Source organism: Pteropus vampyrus, unplaced genomic scaffold, assembly GCF_000151845.1.
Source record: "Pteropus vampyrus isolate Shadow unplaced genomic scaffold, Pvam_2.0 Scaffold9, whole genome shotgun sequence".
Taxonomy (NCBI): domain Eukaryota; kingdom Metazoa; phylum Chordata; class Mammalia; order Chiroptera; family Pteropodidae; genus Pteropus; species Pteropus vampyrus.
Window position 1 is genome coordinate 6,732,391 of NW_011888790.1, and position 13,635 is coordinate 6,746,025.

The 13,635-nt window shown below is 37.1% G+C and overlaps 1 protein-coding gene across 1 annotated transcript in view; it reads left to right on the plus strand.

The window, feature by feature from the left end:
- Positions 1-2,477: 2,477 nt before the first annotated feature.
- RAB21 (RAB21, member RAS oncogene family) overlaps positions 2,478-13,635 on the plus strand; it is a 28,564-nt gene continuing 17,406 nt past the window's right edge. Inside the window, exons 1-2 of the mRNA XM_011374366.2 lie at positions 2,478-2,929; positions 13,380-13,439. Of these exons, the coding sequence (XP_011372668.1) occupies positions 2,759-2,929; positions 13,380-13,439 (231 nt within the window). The 5' untranslated portion in view covers positions 2,478-2,758. The remainder of the gene's footprint in view (positions 2,930-13,379; positions 13,440-13,635) is intronic.

Consider the following 13,635-nt stretch of genomic DNA (forward strand, 5'->3'; position numbering starts at 1 on the left):
AGAGTCCAAAATCAGTTTCATTATTGAAATTAATGTTTTGGCAGGGCTGCACCCCCTCCAGAAACTCTAAGAGAAAATCTATTCTTTGTCTTTTCCAGTTTCTGGTGGCTGTCAGCATTCCTTGGCATGTGGCTGCATCATTCTAATCTCTGCCTCCACGGTCACATTTCCTTTTCTTTTGCGTGTAGCATCTCCTTCTGCTTCCCTCTTTGTGACTGTGTTTAGGGACCAGACCAGATTATCCAAGATAATCTCTTCATCTCAAAAAGTTTAATTTAATCACATCTGAAAAGACTGTTTCCAAAGAAGGTGACATTAACAGGTGCCAAGTATTAGGACCTGATATCTTCGGGGTGGGGGACATTATCAATCTGCCACAATTTACATCCATATTTACCCACTCTGCTCAAATTGAAGTATTGCAATCCATGAACATTTGCAATACTTTTCTTAAACCCCAATGTAAGTTAAACTTAGAGAAATATTTTAACTTTAAAAATTATTTTATTTTACTAAAAAATTTTTAAATAGTTTTGATTCAGTAATAAATGCAAAGTACTGCATGTAGATTCTAAGATGATCAAGCTATTAAATAATCTGGGACCCATATCATTTGAACAGTGGTTGAAAAGATCGGCTATATTGAAAAGAGAAGAAAAGAGAAGGCTTAAAGGAAGGTCACATAGCTTTCTTTATATGTATGAAGATGTTTCACAAAGAATAGAGATTAAATACATGCTGTGTAGGTTGAGCCAGGAACAATTAATTTTAGGCAGAGAGAAGCAGATTTCAATCCAAAATGAAGAATTCAGAATGTATAGTGGAATGGACCCCTTCAAAATGAAGTTTCTTCCTAATTCTAGAAGTGTTTATGAATGTGCAAAGACCTTGAGAAGAGGAATGAAGTAGAGAATAGGTCCTCAGATATAATCATGAGGATATTTTATAAAAACATAAGTTCTCTTTATGGCTGATTCTAAATAAATCTAAGTAATATTATCCTCCTTTGATCCATTTTCCAATTACAGTACAGCCAGAGTGATCTTCTAAAGTCAAATTTGATTATGTCAGTCCCTCTGATTAAAACCCTTCATTTGCAGAAGCGCCCTTTCAGTACTGACTCCTGGTTTCCTTGCTAGTCTCATCTGACACTCTCTTCCTCTCTGCATTATGTTGCTCAACTTTAGATGCTCCTTCCTACCTCAAAGCAGTTAGACATTCTGTTCTCTCTGTTTGCAAAGCTCTTCTTCCTTCTTGACTAGGTTATTCCTACCTATAGGTGACATTCTCTTGGAAGACTTCTCTAGCATGTTAAACCAGTTGGGTCCCCATATAATTTGCAAAATATTCTGAACTGCTTTATCAAGATGAAAATATTCATTGTATAATTGACTGTGTTTGTCTTCCCTGCTAAAATGTCAGTTCTTGGTGACAAAGACATTGTATCTTGTTCAGCACAGGGCTTGGTATATGTGGTGGGCACCTTCAAATATTTATTGAATGAATGATTGGAATATCTGATTTGAAGTGGAAAAGAAGTCTGATGAAAAAAAAAAAAGCACCTAATTGACACCAGATTTCTAGTTGCAAATTTTCAGAGACACCAGCATAGTTTCTTAGAAGAGTGTATTTCATGAAAGAAAGGGGAGGCAGATGAGGAAAAATAAGCAATCATCAAACAAGCGAGTCAATGTGGAAAGTGAGAAGCTTCATAAAAGACAGAAAAACTGGAGAGCCAACGCATTGTGGCTTAAGATGTATTGAATTGTTCATTCATTCATTCCCAAATACTTATAAAACATCTATTATGTGCCTGGCACTTGGAGTTGGAAATTCAAAGGTGGGAAGTTTTTTCCTTTAAGAAATCTACAGCCTAAGAAAGACAAGTATTCGGCAAAGTAATTTCCATGAAGTGTGGTTAAGCACTGCTAAAGAAGGTATACTGGTATAATGAAATACCTAACTTGGGGGGTGGGGGAGGAGAGGGGTAGAAGAACAAGAGGAAGAGGGGTCAGGGAAGCCTTTCCGGTTTAAGTTGAGATCTGAAAGATAAGGAGGAGACTTGGCAGTCTGAGAACTTAATAAAGTTCAATAATTATTATTTGGGAATACACAGAAAAATACTGTCAACATGTTGAAGGGCACCTTGGCAGTCTGGCTTATAGCGACTCTGGTGCGAGAGGTCATTAGCCTTGTAAACATTCCCTGGTCAAGAAAGATACCGTCCTGCACTTCGATATTCCACCTGAGCTGGGCTTGCCTCAAACTACTCATTCCTTATTCCTGCAGGCTCTCACAAAATGCAGAGCGGTGGTGACCCGCAGACAGCCGGGATCTGCCGGAGACTGCACGTAGGAGATCCTCTCTCTTCCAACTTCATTCACCCCAAGAAGAAGCCGCAGGAGCCCCGCCCACATCTAGGCACGTTCTACTGGGCCGAGTCCCGGGGGCCGCCCGCGGCCGCGACGGTCACGTGACCCGAAGTATGACGTAGGAGGAAGGAGACGCCATTAGAGGGAGGCGGAAAGGCAGCTGCTCTTCGCCTTTCGTCGGGTCCCTGACGTGGTGGCTGGGTCCCTTCACTCTCGGACTCTCCCTTGGCCCTTCCAGACCTCGCCCCCAGGCGGGAGTGGAGACGGCGCTTGGGGTTGGGGGACCAGTGCCAAGGGGCCTGCGCGGCCCGTGACTGTGAAGGCGCTACTGCGGCTGTGGGGAGCTCGGCGAAGCTCTAGGGTTCGGGTGGCCGGGAAGCGACGGGATGGCTGCGGCCGGTGGCGGCGGCGGCGGCGGCGGCGGCGGCGGGGCAGCGGCAGGCCGAGCATACTCGTTCAAGGTGGTGCTGCTGGGTGAAGGCTGCGTAGGGAAGACGTCGCTGGTGCTGCGCTATTGCGAGAATAAGTTCAACGACAAGCACATTACCACTTTGCAGGTGCGGGCCCTAGGGGGCGGGAGTTGGCGCCTTGGGGTCCCTACCCCTCCAGAGCCAGGAGGACTTTGCTGCCATGGTCCCTGGATCTGGGCTCACAAATCTCAGGCCTGTCACCTCCACCTTCGAATTGCCTTTCTGAATTCGTCCTGGGGACACGCGGGGTCGGGGCAGCCTGTAGACGTAAGGACAGGCCAATGGCGGGGGTGGGGGGGTTGGAAGAGTGGAAGGGCCCTGAAAAGTCCCCAGTGCCCCACGTTTGGCTGCGTATTTCGTGGAGTCCCCATCACTGGGCTAGTTTTTCCCCTTCGTTTCGCTTCCGCCTGGGCCCTAGGTGCCTTCGCCCTACAGTCACCGAGTGTCATCCCTTTTTTTGTTTGTTTCTTTCGGAATTAGGAATTTAGTTGAGGATTTGATTTTGCGAAGTAGGTGATTTATAACTTAAGCGCTTACTGATGACTAAGTGTTTATGCAAGTTCCATTTTGTCCTGTGTTCGAGTAACGTGCTGATTGGCAAAACAGTCATCTCTGGAGGGTTTTTGAAATGACCGCTTGCTGGTGTGGGTTTCGCAGTTTTCACTGCTGCCTGCGTGGGTCTGACTGTCGGTCAGTTATATTCTGTGAGGTCGGTCGACTCACATTCACATGAAAACGCCATGTGAATACTGGCTAACAGTTTGCAGTTGGTCCCCCAAACTAACCGTTTAGCTGCTGCTATTATCTTTGCTTGTAATATAGAGCCGGCTTTCTTCTGCAGCTACATTATGGTTACTCAGAAAAGTGTTAGAATTCATTGATTGAGAGAGAAGCCAGGCTTTTGAGACAGTTTCAGTAATCATTGATTGAGAGAGAAGCCAGGCTTTTGAGGCAGTTTCAGTCTTCCCTTCCCAAAGAAATCAGGTTGCACATGTTAGAAGACAAATATCATATAATCTGACTTGATCAGTTTAGTCAGTAAAGTCCAGTGGATTTTTGAGCCTGATTGCCTAGGTTCATATCCCACCTCCATCCATTTAATTACTTGTGTGATTTTAGGCAAGTTAATTAATCTGTCTCTACCTAAATTTCCTCATTGGTTAAAAATGACTATAATAATAGCATCTATGTAGGTCATAGGGTTGTCAGGACAAATACACGTAAAAGACTTAGCACCTGGTCCAGTGAAAACTCTCCGTTTTATTATTACTGCCCCAAATTGCACAATAGGTTTTAATTAACGACTATGGAGTGTGTAAGAACATGAATACTATTTAACAGAATGTACCATCTTCTAATTGTTGTGACATTTGATGCTTGATGCTATGATTAAGCTACCGAGTCTGGAATTTACAAAAATGCTCTGGTTCTGATTCCATGTTCTATTTTTACTCCTTTTCTTTTCCTTTTTTTTTTTTTTTTTTGCTCCTACTGTGTAAAGCATAATAACTGAAAAAGTTAATGCCAGGAAACTCCTTTTCTTCTTACATCCTTGTACAAGAGAACTTACACAATTTTAATAGTGATTTGTTATTGTTGAGTGTTACTAGTGAGATTCATAGGGTAACTACGTATGATCATTTGAAAGTTTAGAAATTTATTTAGGTAAAGTAATAATAACATTTATTAAGTTCTTCCTGTGCTGAGTACTTTACTTCTGTCATTTAATTCTTGTAACAGCCTAGGAGGTAGATAGTTTTACAAGTCCCACTTTCCAGGTGAGGAAACAGGCTTGGGTAAGAAGAGTAATATGCTGATCATACTGCCACTAGTCACGCTACTTAAGCTGAAATTTGAACCCAGATCTGACTTCACATTTTGAGTAGTTAAAGTCACACCGCCTCTGGATATTTATAAACCACTCCTTTAGTGTTTTCCTGTGTGCTACAGATCTAAGATAAAAGAGAAAACCATTTAAAAAATTGAGCTCTCAATATTTTAAAAAGATAATTTAGCCTTTCAACCTGAAAATTACCCTTTCATTATACATTCCAAAAACACCCTCGAAGCTAAAAGCAGGCTAAGGATTTTTAAATATCTGAGAGAAACCACTGCTGGAGACTGCCCATCAGATGTCCACTCATATCCAACCCAACTCTAGGAAGAGATCCCAAAAGCCCCATCTGTGACCAGGCACAGAATCCCAGGAATCTACATAAGATCCTGTGTGATCTACACAGGAGAGGATGAAATTATGGCAGATCTTCAGTATTAAAGCATAGCAGTCCATATTGTTATTTATATAACTCAACACAAACAGTATCTGGATTACATTACAGAATTGAGGATTTTGTGGCATACCTGTGTGTAGAAACAGTATTATGTCTAATCTCTTTCTTGCAGGTACAAGTTCATCTCATCTTAATTTTTTCAGAGAAATTTGACTTCAGTATGACCCATAAAAACACAACCTCGTATGCTTTTAATTTCCAAACAGAGATCATGCAGAAGATAGGAGAGAAAGAGTTCCCCTTTTTTCTTGTCAACAAAACAACCTACTACTGCCTATTTTTGTAAAACATTTTGTGTTTTTGCAAAGTATACTCTCAGGCATTCGTATTTCAAAGAATTATAGTCTGAGAGGAACTCAAGATAGTTTATGGTTCTCCATTTCAAGCTTTTGTTTAATATTTCAGTTGAGTGTCCACTTTTCTCTGTACATCTTGAAGGTGTGATGAACTGATAATATAGAAAGTAGAAAACTATACCCTGAGGTGGCCAGTTTCATTTTTAGATAGGTTTGATTTCTAGTAAGTTTCTCTGTTGGTAAAACCAAAATCTGTTTCCCTGTATTTTCCAGTCCTAGTTCTGCCCTCTGAATCTTGGTTGCTCATGCCATCTCTTCTGATAGTTGAAGATAGCTATCACATCTTAGGTCTTGTCTTCTCTTTGTTAAACAGCTCTAGTCTCTTTAACTGGATCTCCTATGATATCATTGTAAATCATTTCACTATTTTGACATCTTTTCTAGACACTCACCATTTAATCATTGTCCCCTTAAAATGTGATGCCTTGAGCTGTAGAAATAATTCCACTTGTCGTTTGAACTGAGTAGAGAGGTGCTAGCTATCACCTCCCTTATTGAGAATTGTTTTCTAACACTGAAGCAGAAAAGATTCTGTGATCTTTTTGGGTAGCTGTCACATTGATTAATATTGGGCTTGTTATCTTAGTCTTTTTTGCTTCAAAAAAAAAAAGTGTTACATTCCTCAAATTCGAATTTTGTAGTTAAGTATTTTTATCCCTAATGTATTTGACCCATTAAAGTGAGCTTCGATTGATTTGCTTCAGTGGGTAAAGCCTGTTAATATCCTTTTCAATTTTGATTCTGTAGTTGAAGAAGCATTGAGCTTCTGCAGGTCAGGCACTTGGGTTGGGTTCTGGGCATGGGGTTCTGGGCATGCAAAGAAGAATAAGGCATGAGCCCTACTGTCTGGATTAGCGATTCATTTTAACTTTGTCCCCTGATGATTTGATAAGAATGTCTTTAATTTCTCATCAGGTCATTAATAAAGACTGAAAGAAGTGGGGCGGGGTGGGGGGAGAAGGCCAAGTACAAAGCTCTGCAGCCGGTCTCACTGTAGTCAAGTGATGTGTGACCAGAGATATATATTTCTTTAGACATGCACAATCTTAGGGTGGGGCTTTTTCAGACTATGCATGGGCCACAGTCCTCTTTCTCCTTGGGTGAGAAACAGTTATTAAGGGAGTGTTGTATATATTAGTGATAATGGAAGCAGAAAGCAGCTTAAGACTGACTGCAGTGGGCTACTACCTAGTGGATACAAAGCCTTTAATGAAAATGGTTATTCCAGGATTACAAATCTAACTTTTCTGTCATAGCTACATTAGTCTTGCCCACAGGGGATGTCATGAGATGCTTTGTCAAGTTCTTGAAGACAGGATACAGTGTGTTTCTTCATTAGGAGGCCATACAATGTGGTAAAAGGGAGAATACTTTGAAGTTAGACTTTGGATTGAATTTTGGCTTCTACTTATAGCCATCATGATCTTGGCAGGTTATTTTAATGTTTCGTAAGCTGGCTCTTTATTTATTAAATGGGAGAATCTCATTCATAAGATTTTTATGTGGGTTAAATAGAGAGCCATCATCTGTAAAGCTCCTAGCATAGTGTCTGGTACATGTTTGTTAATCAATATTTGCTGTTGAATAAATAGGTGGTACTTAATTTGTGTTGGTTTCTTTCATGGTAACTCAGTCAAAAAGGTAATGGAATTAATTTGACATGAATTATTTTGAGAACCTATGCTACATATGGGATCACTACATTTTAAAATTACTTATAGATTATCTATGTATCTATACACACATACACATAGATACATACATACTTATATACATATGTATTTGTATCCTTAACCTGGCCCAGGAAACTTGATCTTACATAAAATCCCCAAGTTCTCTTATGTGATTTCCCCACTGATTGGAGGCTTTGATAAAATTGATAGAGACAAGAAAGACAACCAGAGTGAGGGAGTTACTGCTTTGTCTCTGGAATTTATTAAGGCAGTACTGCTGAACCTGAGCAATTAAATTCCAGAATTGTTTATTTAATACCTGTTATATACCAAATATTGTGCTAGCCAGGGAATATAGAGATGAGTAAGATACTTTAACTGTTAGCTAGTTTTCTTGACTTTACGTATTCTTAAATGTTTGTGCCATTTTGATTATTACCACCTCCTGTCTTTGGTATGTATATATGTTTGTGCTATTGAGTGATCACTTTTTTTCTTTAGATGTGCCTTCTTTTTTCCCTTATTGAGATGTTTTAAGATTATGAATCTAGTAAGTGCCTTCTATCACTTTTAACTAGTTTCCTATGTAAAAAAAACTTGATAATCAGAACCATCGGTCACCTTCCTTTTTAGAATTTTAACTGGAATTCTACCTATTTGTCTCATAAAGTGTAGAGTAGGTGCCTGTTATTTATTAGCAAGGCAGTGCTGTAAGGGCACATAATATCCTGACAGTTTGGCAAATGAGGAAACTAAGACTTGGACTAAATTTCTAAGGTCCCACAAATAGTAATGGTGTACCATTTTTTTCTTAAGCTAAGCCTACTACTTTTTTTTTTTTCATGTACCTTAACCTCCTGAGCAACACTTTCATTCTGGTTCTAGCAGTTGATTTTTCACTTGGCATTGCAGCCTCTGGTCTAGGATTCTGGGCTTTCTTATTTGTAAGATTAATGTTTTTAATGTCTGAAATAATCTTCCAAGTTGTTCTGGAAGACGCATCACTGTTGATTCAGCCAATTCAGTCACAATATTTTTTCCTCTTTAGTATTTTGCTTGATATATGTGGGCTATAAAGGGTGGGTGATTTTTTTTTTAAGAAAAGAGTTTTTCTGAATTGTGACTTCGAAATCCTAATATATAGGTATTCTGTAGCTGAGTGCCATTTTCTGCTTTGTGTTTTGGGCTACTCCTTAGAAGTGAGTTTTGACTTTCAAGATATTCGCTTGGACTCTAAATTGATTGTAATCTCTCTTTTTAGAAACTAAAGAAGAGAAATGTTGAGGTACTCAAAGCACTCAGCTCAGTTTTCTTCCCTTTAAAAAAAATGGAAATAATTGACATATAACATTGTGTAAATTTAAGGTTTACAACATATTAATTTGTTACATTTATATATTACGATTGCCATTGTAGTAATCCAACTTAGTTTTCTGATAGCAAATTTTTATTTCCTTGCTATAGAGGACTAATTTTATGTTATCAGCCTGAATCCTTTCATCTCTTAAGTCTGGAAGCAGTAATAGATTAAGTACTAAGGCTGGAAACAGTGTTAGTGAGTGTAGCAAAAATAATGTAACTGTTTAGTTACACATACACACACATTATTGAAAGTCTGTTGAACTTAAAATTTATTAAAGATGGGGAAAGTGTCCAAAATTCAGTTAGTATGTTACATTAGATAATTTTGCTTTGTTATGGTTAGCAAGGCACAGCAAGTGAGTGATCTGGCTAACAATAACAGCAAAACCCAAAAACTGATAAAGAACTTATGAAAAGACTTTAATTTGGTAGATATAATTTGTTCTTATTATCTCTCGCCTATAATCCTACTTTGGTTTTTTTAAGTAGAGATTTAAAAAAAATTATCCACTATGATTTCAGATGTTGGGTAAAAAAAGCATCAGGTATAAATGAGGGATGTCAGCCTGAGCTAATAAGATTGTTAATTTTGTTAATACCCTTAAGGTTTGAAAGATGAAATCATTGGAATTAGAAGAAGTAGTGGTGCTATAACTCAGGGTTTGGAGGAATAAAGTGGGAAATGTACCATTACTTTGATCCTCATTACTTTGTGCTTACCCCAAGAATATTTTGGGAGATGAGTTGGTGTCCAGGAACACTTAATGTCCAAGTGGAAGAGTGCCAGGTTAAGAATGTGTGTATGTTCTAGAATAGGCAGCTTTGTGCAATGGAAAAAGCACTGTGGAGTCGAGACAGGCTTCCATCCACTGCAGCCCCTGACTGAGTTGTCTGACCTTGAGTGTCACTGTATTTCTTTAAATCTCAAGTTCACAACTATAAAATTGGGATAATTACCTATTTCACAGGGCTCGTTATGAAGATTAAATGAGAAAGCCCAACCACAGTGCTTGACACATACTACGTACTATTTTTTTTTCTTCCTATATTCCTAGAACCTTTGGAATTGATACTGTTTAATACCACTTTTCTCTCCCTTTTCTAGACTAGGATTCTTCACTGAGATGTTTTCAGGGATTTATAAATCCCTTTGGAAACCATGTGAAAATTGTTTTTGGCATTTTGCATATGAGCTGTTTTCTTGTGAGTCAGTGAGTTCAAAGCTTTCACTAGATTCTCAAAGTTAAGTCCACACCCTTCTCCCATTCTACCTACCATGTAACAGAATTAAGAACCACTGCTCCAGAGTAAGTATTGTTAACTACAAGTGGTTTTAGGAGTCTGGACAAATTTCAGGCTTTTGATCGTTGGCTGCTATCTTGATGTTAAAATCTTTTCAGCTCTATTTTCAATATAATTGTATTTGCTTTTAAAACAAGATGTTTGCTACTTAAGAAAATATAAAATATTTAAAACTTCAAGATGTATATAAAATGAGATAGATATTACATAAGAAATTTTTCCATAGAATGGGACTTAGATTTTTCATTATAAGGGGGAAAAAAACTTTAGTGGGGACCGTTCGATATGTGCTTTATGAATGCATCAGGTGTTTGAGTTAAAATGATTTGGTTTATGAGGAAACTTTGAGGAGCACATCTCTTGCATATATTAAATTATACTTGCATTAATTAACCCAGGTATATTGTAGATATGTTTATCTACAGTAGCAGTACAGTTGAACATGTGTTTGAACTGGGTAGGTCTACTTAAATGGGGATTTTTTTTCAATGAATACATACAGTAATGTAAATGCATTTTCCTTATCTTAACATTTTCTTTTCTCTAGCTTACTTTACTATAACAATACAATATATAATACATATAACATAAAAATATGTGTTAATCAACTTACTGGTAAGGCTTCTTCTGGTCAGCAGTAGGTTATTTTTTATTAGTTAAGTTTTTGGGGAGTCAGAAGTTATATACAGGTTTTCAACTGTGTGAGGAACTGCGCCCTTAACCCCTACAATACTCAAGGGTCAACTGTTTTTGCATATCTGCTCTGGGCAGAACTATGGCTCTGCTATTTCTGCTTCCTCCACTGGAGAAGAAGTGTTAGTTTAGATCTCAGTTGGGGAGATACCATAGCATAGATCTTATAAGTTGTGTTTGGGGCCAGACTACAAGGCTATCAGATCCTACTCTATCACTTACTGTGTGACTTCGGTACTATGTGAAGATACTTACCCTTCCTGTGTCTGTTTCCACATCTATAATATTTGGATAATATATCTAATTCACAGTGTGTTATGAGAATTAAATGAGTTAATATTGAAAAACTCTTAGAACACTGCTCATTTCATTGTAATCACTATGAAAGTGTTAATAAAAATATGTAATCTGATTAAAAAGACATATCTATGAAAAGAAAACTTAAAAAGCAGTATATACTGTATATTATAAGAATAGGGTTCCTAAAATTCTTCAGGATAGGGAAACTGGGTTTTATGGGTGATTTGAGAAAGCTTAAAAATTCAGAGAAGGTGTATAGCTCATGAACTGACCTTGGATAGAAGCGATTCAGATAGAGAATAAAGAATAGGCCCAAATTAGAGGGGAATTTTCTGAACAAACAGAATTGGGGTTTGGTAGGTTGTTTGGGAATACAGAATGACGAGGGAGAAAATTCAATGACGATATTTCTAAGGTTCTAAACTTCAGTGATTTGGCGAATGTGCTCAAAATACTAAAGTTGGAATGGAAAGCCAATTTTGGAGAGATCAGTCTAATTTTAAATGTGTTTGACAGAGAGGCACTTAAGTTGACCTATAAAATATTTGAATAGGTTTAGGATTTTGAGTTTCTTTAAATAGCATTTATATCGAAACCATGAAAATGGATGAGGTCAAATAAATTACACAACTAATAAGTGGCAAAGCTAGGATTCAAATACAAAGCTCTGCTTCAAAGTTCATATTCTTAGCCCCGGTACTGTATGTACTGAGTGGGAGATGTCCTTTATTCACATTTATTGTTATAACATGTATTTGTTTTTCTCATTTTCCAAGTAATTTCTTTTATTATTTTGCCATTTAATTTCTTTTATACCCTTCCCATATAATTCTTACTTGTTTCATTTTAATAAAATACATTTAGTATAGCTTGGGACTTGAAGGCAGATATTCTTGGATTTGATCTCATCTCTGCCATTTATATATCTATCTCTGGATTCCTTAGAAACCACTAAATCTAGTGGCGTTTTTTTAGTTCTAATTTTCCTTTGTGTGCATACAGCAGGAAGTCCGTCCCAAAATCTAGGTTCCCTATCCTTCAATAATGATTCACCATTCTAGCTTTTTGTCAGTTCTAGCTTTCTTCTCTGTACTTTTCTTTTGTATAGCTACACCTAAATCTGACTGTCTCTTTGAACTTGGCTCTTTATTTCTTTTTTAAACGTGTCAGCTGACTCTGGATTCTTATTATATTTACTTTTCAGTTACTCTTCATTCTTTTTTCTATCTTCATAGACTCAGTTCAGGCCCTTTTTTTCTCTCCAACTTTGTAATAGCCTTTAGGCTCCCAGGTCTAGTCCTGTCCTTTCCAGTCCAACCTCCCCTCCCATCCCAAAGTCATTCTCTTAAAGTGTAGATTTTATACTTCCCACTGCTAAATAATTCTTTAGTGATTCTCTATTATCTCCTAACACTTATTCCTTAGGATGAACTAGGTTTTTCTCTAGAGTAAAAGGTCAAATGAGTTTGGGGAATGCTTGTATAAATGGAATTAGCCTTCCTTTTGGCAGAATTTTAATGTCGCAATATGCATTGTGAATGTACAAAGGGGACACAGAGCAATATGCAGCATTTCCCAATTATACCTGACTGTAGTATACATTTAAGGAAAAAATACATGTCTACTGTCTTGGAATAGGTTATGTTAAGACCCACAAGGTAACTAATGCCCATACTTCTTTCTAGTCATGGAATTCTAGGACTTTTTTTTGGTTCATTCACTCTTTGCCTATGTTTGTAGTCTTGTCTCTGGCATTGACTATACAACTTGGAGTTTCCCATGGGGCGGAGAATTACGTGTTTCAGGCTTGAGTGGTTTCACTCATCTCTCAGAGAAAACCCCTACTATGAGTAATGGGAAGATTACCACCTTCTCTCTGAAGCTACCTTTGACTCATCCAGGCAGGCTTTACACTACCTTTTTTTTTTTTAGCTCTCCTTATAGTATACTCAGCAAGACCATTCATTTTAACAGTTATCACATGATATTGTAATTCTTTTTACATTTTTATTTCTATTTTATTTCATTATTTTATATGAAACATTGTTTAACGTAAAATATACTATAGCTCTTTGAAGGCTGGAACCATTTCCTTTTATTTCTGTGACATTAGTACCTAAGAAAATTATTAAAAATAAATAATTGAATTATAAAATAATTACAGCAACATTTTAAATAATATTGGTATTTATACAGTTAAGTAAATGAATAAAAATTTATCTCATCTTAGAAATCTCTTAGACTTTCTATAATGAATAGGTAAGGTGGCATCAAATTATATTCTCTAAAAAATTTTTATGGGGAAAACTAAGAAAATATTTAATTATTAATTTTTCTTTGTATTTTTCATAACACGTTCATAAAACTATTTTCTTAGAATCTAAGTAATGTTCTGTCTTCGGTGAAAACAATGTTTAATCATTAATAAAAACTCAGTGATTACTTTTTCTCCCAGATAACTTGAGTTTCATATTCAGATGATTTATTCATTTATAGTTTTTAGGATAAGAAACATTATTTTATATGAAACATTGTTTAACATATATATCTTTTTTCTTAGGCATCATTCTTAACAAAGAAGTTAAATATTGGTGGGAAAAGAGTAAACCTTGCTATATGGGTAAGTTAACTTTTTCAACTGTTTGAATGAAGCCTCTAATAACTAATTGGTACTCTAATAACTAATTGGCTCAAGGAATAGCTTTTTTTTTTTTTTTTAAGTGAATGTTAGCCAAAACTTTTTTAAATAAACATTTTCCCCCCTAAAATCTGGCAAATAATTATATCTTGAATATAATCGTATACAAGAGTATTGC